At 58.6% G+C, this 8,451-nt stretch overlaps 1 protein-coding gene across 1 annotated transcript in view; it reads left to right on the forward strand.

The window, feature by feature from the left end:
* Positions 1 to 4,806, forward strand: part of AKAP17A (A-kinase anchoring protein 17A) — a 9,313-nt gene extending 4,507 nt beyond the window's left edge. The window contains exons 4-9 of the mRNA XM_077754731.1: positions 20 to 108; positions 151 to 216; positions 411 to 549; positions 3,559 to 3,695; positions 3,806 to 3,919; positions 4,529 to 4,806. Coding sequence (XP_077610857.1) covers positions 20 to 108; positions 151 to 216; positions 411 to 549; positions 3,559 to 3,695; positions 3,806 to 3,919; positions 4,529 to 4,806 — 823 coding nt within the window. The remainder of the gene's footprint in view (positions 1 to 19; positions 109 to 150; positions 217 to 410; positions 550 to 3,558; positions 3,696 to 3,805; positions 3,920 to 4,528) is intronic.
* The last annotated feature ends 3,645 nt before the right edge of the window (positions 4,807 to 8,451 follow it).

The following is an 8,451-nucleotide window of genomic DNA, read 5'->3' on the forward strand; positions in this document are numbered from 1 at the left end:
GAGGGTCGCGGGCGGGCAGCGGGCTCTCGTCGCGGGCCCGGGCGGCCGCGTCAGGACTGCTGCGCGTGGCCGCCACCCTCCCGGCAGCTGGTCACGGCCCAACGCGATGTCGGGTCCTAAAACACCGACGGTGACGCTGCCATTTGGTAGCTGGTGCCGCGGAGTTCAACGCGTCCTCGGCTCTCAGCGCAGAGAACTTCGTGCGCGACGTTGTGTGTAATCGCGTTCACAGCCGCCAGGCGGAGGCGCAGCGTGTTCCCCAGAGAGAGGGGCCGCCGAGCGCGCGGAGGGTCTCCCAGCCCTAGTGGCTCTCCNAGGCAGCGGGGCCGCGCGCTTCGAGCCTTTTGCGGGCGGTGGCCTGGGCCGCGCTCTCTAGCTTTAGTTTTCCCCGAAACCTGTTGATCTGATAGCTTTAACGTCACCACTTCCCGCGGAGTCAGGAAAGCGCGCCGGCCGGCGGCGGCGGCGGCCCCCNCCCCTGCCGGGACTCCCCGGGGACCAGCTGTCGAGCTCGGACAGCGCGGACCCCGCAGGCCCTGCGAACTCGAGGTGGCCGCGCCCTGCTGGCGTGTCCCCAGCTTTTCGTTTGTAACTTCGGCGACGGGACAGCGCCGTCCTCGCGGCCGCGACGCCGAGTCACACGTGCTGCGNAAAAAAAAGGAAAGAGGGTTGGTCAAAAGCTTTGATTTGTAGTCAAGAATTAGCGTGTGTGGTTTTTTTAAAAAGCTGTTTTGCTAAATTATTTTTACTTGGAACGTTTCCAACAGATTCAAGGCTACAAACTTGGTAAATTTTATAATCATTTGCTTCCCCAAGTGAAGCTCAAGAAATACTTAAAAATACCTGTCATGTTTGCGTTCGGAAAGATGGTGTTTATCCCAGTTTGCATTTTTTTGTGAAATAAAATTCTTTTCCAATGAACTAATGTTTTGCTTACTTGCTTTGTTTTGTTCAAGCTCTTTTGGTCTGTGATACCGATTCGAAAACGATGGAAATCGTTGGTTTTCTTTAGAGCCGTCGGTATTAAACGACGCGCCTCAGGGTGCAGCCATCGACGGCTCGAGCATTTGTTACAGCTACCGGCCGGTTTTAGAAACGAGTTAAAGTAAAAGTGGCTCTTTGTCACCTTGAGTTGTGACAGGGAGGAAGGGGTCTGTGACCCTGCTGGGACTCAGACTCCAAACTCCGTCCGTCTGACCGTGTTTAATTAACACAACTCACTGCACTGTCACCCCGATGGGCACAGTCACGAAGCCCGACGGACTCTGTCACCCTGATGGACACAGTCACTGGCCCCAACGAACTCTGTGACTGACCCCGACGGACACAGCCGACTCGCACAGCTCCTTCTCTGGAGTGGTTTTTGTCCCTCATCCGCTGGGGCGAGGGCGGGGGTTGAAGATGTCCCCCAATGCCCAGTGATTGGGAATCTCTTCCCAGGAGCCCTGGCGGGGTCCCTGGAGCCCAGCGCTGAAGTCTGCCCGCTCTGTGGCTCTGAGAATGTCCTGGCACTGGGTGTGGGCACGTCTCTGAGGTCAGGGGGTCTCTGAGGTTGTGGGAGGTCTCTGCGTGAGGTCGGGGCGGTGGGTTCCGTTCCTGTTGTGCTCCAGGCAGAGGGCTGTGTCCTGGGGACAGACGTGGTGTGTTCAAAACGGAAGCACATGCGGGGTCACTTGCAACCTGGAAAGGAGAGGTGGGCGGGCTCTAACCTGGGGGCAAAGTCACCCCACGGTGCAGGGAGCAGCTGACAAGGGGACTTATGTCAACAGCTGTCAACGTTGCATTGCCAACAGGTGCACTGGGCAAAAGGTTTGGGGGAGACCAGGGTAGGTGCAACGGGTAGGTGGCCGTCAGGGAGCATGGGATATAGATGCGGGTGGGGTCAGGGGAGCGCACTAGAAACCTGGAGAATGCCAGCCCCAGGCCTGTGGAAAGCGGGCCATCCCTGGGGAAGGAATATGAACTTGCAATGCTCCATCCACTGATTTCACGTACGTTCGACCCCTGAGCTACAAGGAGGTGGAGTGGTTGCAGCGCAGTCCAGGCCATTCCACGTTCACTGTTCCTGTGGCCGCTGGGTCCCATCTGTTCTTGAAAGTGGGGTGCTGTTCACGTCTCCAACCGTAATGGTGTATGCAGCACTGTCTCCTTGGTGACCTGTCAGTTTTTGCCCTTTGTGTTTTCACTCTGTTACTGGTTGTGTATGAGTTCATTGGGGAGAACTGACTCCTCAGTCACGTGACATACCCTACTTTAGTCTTTTGGTAATTTTACTTGTTCAGAAGAGTCTGGGGGCACACGGGAGCAAAGGGATCTGGTGGGAAGAGGTGTCCATTATGGTTTATGATGGAGTCCTAGCCACACATACACAGATACACACACACACACATCAAAGGGCATTCGAAAAGAGTTGTGGCTTGACACAATAGTGTGCCCTTTGGGTCAGGTGCTGCACTTGACAACGGTGAAGGGCGGTGCTACTCTGCTGTGACGTAGCACACTCTTCTGCAGACCCCAGATCCGGAATGGGGATCTGGAACCAGAGTGCCCCGCTCTGAGCCACTTGCCCACACATGTCCTGTTTGCTGTGAGAGGCCGTTGGCCAGTGATGAGTGGGGGTGATGTGAAGGACACGTGTGGGCTCCCCTGGGATGTGCCGTGTGTGCCCCCTGCAGGACTTGGGGTGGGACTTTTCCGTGTCACCAGTACTTCCTCTTCTGTCCTAAGACATCTGTTTCCTGTGTCGTTAGCACATAACCAGTCATCCGCGAGAGTGCAGATCAAGTGAAACATGCTGCTCACTGATTAAATTTTAACTGCAGCAGAACCTGGATTTTTCCTGTGTGAGGAGGTGACTATTTTGCAGACAGTGGGGGCTGCGAATGGACGCTCATGAATCAACGGGGTGTTTCAACCCCACAACTGTGTCCCTCTGTCTCTGTGTCTGTCATTTATAGCGTTTTCCCCTGAGCCTCTTCCGAATTGACCGACATCAGGATCTCATTGTGGGGAATTAGAGAGAGACAGCGTGAGCACGGGAGGGTCAGAGAGAGAGGGAGACACAGAATTGGAAGCAGCTCCAGGCTCTGAGCTGTGGGGCTCGAACCCACGAACCGTGAGATCATGACCTGGGCTGTTGGCATTTCTGGGAAACGGTTAGATAAGTGTGGAAGGGGGTGGGGGGCGCCTGCGTGTCTGAGTGGGTTAAGCGTCAGACTCTAGGTGTCACTCAGGTCACGATCTCTCTGGGATCAAGACCCCCATCAGGCTCTGCGCTGACGGCACGGAGGCCTCCTTGGGATTCTCTTCCTGCCCCTCCCCTGCTCACACACCCTCTCAAAATAAACTTTTTGGGGAAAAATGTGCATCGACGTCCGGAAGACGCCCCAGGCCGGGGTCTCGCTTCAGCGCTGCAGGTGGAGGGGGACAGCGTGGGCGGAGGGGGGAGTTAGGGTGCTGGCTCCCACCCGGCGGGTCCGGGGGTCAGGGAGGCCCTCGGGCCGGAGGGTGGCTGGTGGTGCTGATGCCGGCGCCCCAGGGCGCACTGTCACCCCCCAGGGGTGCGGCCTCACTGCCCGGCCCTCCACCCCTCACCCGGCTCTCTGTGCTTCCCACGCTTTCGGGGAAGTCTGGTGGACGCCTCACCGCGCATGCGCCCGCTTCCTCCTTCGACCCCGAGCTCCCACCCGCTTGTGGTGCAAACAGGTGGCCGCCCGCATCCTGCGCGGTGTAGACGCTCCCCGCAGCCTTCTCCGTGTGTAGCGAGGGTGTCACGGCTCCTGTGCACACCCCCTCCCTCCGGCAGGGGCGGGCACGGCCCCCAGGCTCGCATCACCCCCCACCCCTCCCCCAGAGCAGCGGGTGCCCGGCTGCGTGATTGGTACGTGGGTCCTGACCCCGAAGCTGGTGGTGGTAGGAGGTGGGGCCTTGGGTCGGGGGGGGGGGCAGCGCAGGAGGGTGCAGCCCCCAGGAATGGGATTAGTGTCCCTGGGACACCCCAGACGGCCTCCGGCCCCTTTGCTGCGCGAGGGCGCGAATAGGCAGCCGTTCGCGAATCAGGAAGCGGGTCGTCGCCAGACCCGGGGTCCGTGAGCCCCTGGGTGTGCGCAGTCCGGGCCCCAGGACCGTGACGAGTCCGCGTCTGTCCGTCGTCCACGAACCCCAGCCCCGCCTCTGTGCTGTTCCTCCAGTGGCCGCAGCCCTGACACCGGCGCCTCCAAGTCGCTGAGGTGGGAGCGCCCTGGGGTGACCTCCACGTGCGCCCTGGGGTGACATCTCCGCACGCCCCTGCGGTGACCTCCGTCTGTCCCGGCGCGCCCTGGATGACCTCCCCACGCGCCCTTGCGGTCACCTCCGCGCGCACCCCTGGGGCTGACCTCCGTGAGTCCCGGCGCGCCCTGGGGTGACCTCCCCCCGCGCCCCTGCGGTGACTTCTGTGCGCACCCCTGGGCTGACCTCAGTCTGTCCCGGCACGCCCTGGGGTGACCTCCGCGTGCGCCCCTACGATGACCTCCGTGCGCACCCCTAGGGCTGACCTCCGTGAGTCCCGGCGAGCCCTGGGGTGACCTCCCCGCGCGCCCTTGCGGTGACCTTCCCGAGCACCTGCGCGCCTGGCCTGACCCCTTGCCAGCCGCTTGGCCCCTCGCCCCCCACACCGGAGGGTTGCCCTTTCCCGCGCGAGCCCCTCTGCGCACGCGGACCCTCCCGCACCCAGAGCCCAGGTGCGTGGGCGGTGGTCCAGGCCCGCGGGCACCCGGGCGGACCCTGTGCGGTCGGGAGGCCGCAGCGGTGAACCGGAGGCTGTGATGACCGTCCGGAAGGAGGTGCGCGGCAGGGAGGTGTCTGTGGGCNTGCGGGGCTGGGGCCCGCCCCCCGCCCCCCTCCCTCCTGCTCGCTCCTGCTCCTCTCCTGCTGCTGCTTTGCTCTTCTCTGAACAGACCACACACGCTGCAGCCCCGGGGCCTTTGCACCTACCTCTGTTCTTTTGCTCTTCTGTGAACAAGTCGCACACGCTGTAGCCCGAGGACCATTGCACCTTCCCCTGCCCGTTTGATGTTTTCTGAACGAGTCACACATGCTGCTGCCTCAGGGCCTTTGTACCTACATCTGTTCACTTGGTTTTCTCTGAACAGGTCACACACACTCTGCCCCAGGGCCTTTGCACCTGCCCCTGCCCCTTTGAAGGGTACAGTCCAGCGTCTTGGGCTATAGCCGAGCGTGAGTGTCACCACCAGTGAACTTGAGAGGATTTTTGTCCCTCCCCCCAAAAGAAAGCCATTAACCTGGGTCCATTTTTTTTTTAATGTCTAGCTATTTATTTTTGAGAGAGACAGAGCACACGCAGGGGAGGGGCAGGGAGTGCGCCGGAGACAGAACCCGAAGCCGCTCCGGCGTCCGAGCTGTGGGCGCAGAGCGCAGCTCGAACCCACGAGCCGTNTCCGCTCCTGGGATCATCGCGCAAAGGCGACCGCGGGGCGCGCCTTCCGTGCGTCCCGAGGGGCCCGCAGCCTGCGCACCGCCCTCCGCGCGTCCCCTGCGGGCTTTGCGCACGGCCCACACCCGGACACAGGCGGCTGCTGGCGAAGGTGGCCTGGGCTCAGACTCGTGAAAGGGGGCGCAGGGAGGCGCGCCCGTCAGGGGTGCGCTCAGCCTCCCCGGGGGCGGGGGGCGCAGGGAGGGCCCGGGGCGCGGATGAGCCGCAGCCACCGTCCTGGGCTTTGCGTGCGCGACGCTGAGCATCAGAGAGGGCAGGACACGGGCCGGCGCGGGGCACAGGAGCCAAACATGTCATAGGAATGAATAGAATGTTCATGTGTCACCTTTTCTTCACCTTTTATTTTTTTTATTTTTTTTTAAAATATTTTTTATTTATTTCTAGGAGAGAGAGAGAGAGAGAGACAGCGTGAGCAGGGGAGGGTCAGAGAGAGAGGGAGTCACAGACTCTGAAACAGGCTCCAGGCTCCGAGCCGGCAGTCAGCACAGAGCCCGACGCGGGGCTCGAACCCACGAACCGCGAGATCGTGACCTAAGCGAAAGTCGGACGCTTAACCGACTAAGCCACCCAGGCGCCCCTTCTGTTACTTTTAAAAATCTTTATTTTTGAGAGACAGACACGGGGGGGTCTCAGAGAGACGGGGACGCAGAATCCGAAGCAGCTCCAGGCTCCGACGCGGGCTCGAGCCCACGAACCCTGAGATCATGACCTGAGCGCGTGTTGGACACTTAAGCGACTGAGCCCCCCGGGCGCCCCCAAATGGGATCTTTTCATAAAGGCACCGAATGGATGCACACAGATGGACGAAGTTGTGTCGTTGACACTTTGTGAAAGAACGCACAACAGAAAGCGCGAAATCACCGAGTCAATCCAACACGGATACGTAAATAACTGCGTGGACATCACAGCAGATGCAGGTCATGGAACGCGGGTGGGGGTCCCTTGAAATTCGGGTCGAAGGAAGAAGCCGCGTTTGAATCCTATGCAGGCGTGTCAATTATGCGCACGGAAATCACAACAGCCTGGGGAGCGTGGGCTGCGTCCCTGAGACGGAGGGGCCCGGAGTGACCTTCCAGGGTCAGCGGTGCGTCCCCGGTGCCGCCCTAGACGCCGGCGGGTGAAGACGGCATCGCGCACAACAGCAGAGAAGGTCCGGGGCTTTGAAGACTAGATGGCCCCTCATGGGCGGCCTTCCGGAAGCCTCGAGAATGTGCTAGAAGCTCACCAAAGGGCTCCTGCCTTGGTGACACAAACAGGATGTCGGATCTGTCCGCTCAGGGTCATTTCCATCGGAAATCATACAGTGAAATAAAAACAGATAATAAAATAATGAAATGAAATAAAAAATAATCAAATACAAATTTCAAAACCAAATCCAATCAAATAATAATTTTAAGGAAAAATAAAACAAAAGTAAGTAAAATAATAATAAAAAATAATCAAAAAATTAAAAAAGTAAAAATAAATAGTAAAAAAATTAAAGTAAAAATGAAATGATAAAATGAAAATGTCAAATAATAAAATAAGTGAAAATAAAATAATAAATAAAATCAAATAAGGATAAAATTGAATAAATAACAAAAATCAAATAAGTAAACATAAAATAAATAAAACAATAAAATAAAACAAAAATAAAAATAAGTAAAAGTAAAGTAAAATAGGGCACCTGAGTAGCTCAGTTGGTTAAGACTGACTTTGGCTCAGGTCAGGATCTCACCGTCCGTGGGTTCGAGCCCCGCGTCGGGCTCTGTGCTGACAGCTCGGAGCCTGGAGCTGCTTCGGATTCTGTGTCCCCCGTCTCGGTGCCCCTCCCCCCTCACACTCTGTCTCTCTGTCAAAAATATTAAGAATTTTGTTTTGAAAAACCTAAAATAATAAAAGCACATAAAAATAAAATAGTGACATAAAAACAAAATAAGAAGACAAGATAAGTAAAAATAAAATAATAAGATAAAAGGGAAATAAAATGGCCGGTGCAGTAAAATNNNNTGGTCTGTTGCGCTCCCTGCGCGCTGTCTGTTCCCGGCCGTCAGCATGTTCCATGCGCTCCCCCCGCTCCTGCTCACGTGAAGTCTCTGCACAACCGTCTTGTGTGCAGCCTGGACGCCCGGCCGGGTTGGTGGTCACGTCCCCGTGGCTGGGCGCGCGTGCACACGTGTGTGTGTGTGTGTGTGTGTGTGTGTGCGCGGGTGTGCGCGCGCGCGNCGCAGACAGGGCGCTGGGCCTGCGGGTGCTGGTCGCCTGGCGTCCTGGGCTCCCCGGGAGCCCGTCTCCCCCACGTGTCACCCCCCGTCTGCCGTCTGAGCCGCTGGGACAAGCTGCGCTCTGACCCCCATGCGGAGGGGGCGGGAGTCCGCGTCGGCTCGTTTCAGGGACACTAGCGAGCACCGTCTTTAGCAAAGGCGTTTTCAAGGCTTTGCATGTTTAGCGGCAGCAGAGCGTCCGGGGAAACCGGTTCAGAGTCCAAAACCAGCGTCGGGCTGCCTGTGGGCCCTGCTTCAGGCCGTGTTTCAAACGTGCGGAGCCCAGAAGGGCAGCCGAGCCACCGCCTCTCACCGGGGGTACCTGGTGCCCGCACCCCCGAGACAGGCCCTCCCGTCTGCGGTCTCAGGAGGGGAACTCATTTCCAAACAGGGTGTTTGCAGACGTGAGGAAGGGAAGGATATGAGGTGAGGTCATCCTGGATTGGGGGGGGGGGGGGGCNCCCGGCATCTCAGGGGTCGCGCCCCTCCTTGATCTCAGGGGTCCTGCCCCCCCTGGGTATGAGGGGTCCTGCCCCCCGGATCTGACTGGTCTCCAGAGCTGGGGCAGGTCGTTCCTTTGCTTTTAGAGCACCGGGCGTGGGGCCCCTGGTTAGGCAGCCGTGGAAGGTAATGAGACCCCAGACAAAGCACAAAACGGGTCATCACGGCTGCAGATGAGGCAGCACCTGGTTTGGGGCAGCTCCATCGCCGATG

This window comes from Crocuta crocuta, unplaced genomic scaffold (genome assembly GCF_008692635.1).
Source record: "Crocuta crocuta isolate KB4526 unplaced genomic scaffold, BGI_CrCroc_1.0 scaffold221, whole genome shotgun sequence".
In the NCBI taxonomy this organism is placed as follows: Eukaryota; Metazoa; Chordata; class Mammalia; order Carnivora; family Hyaenidae; genus Crocuta; species Crocuta crocuta.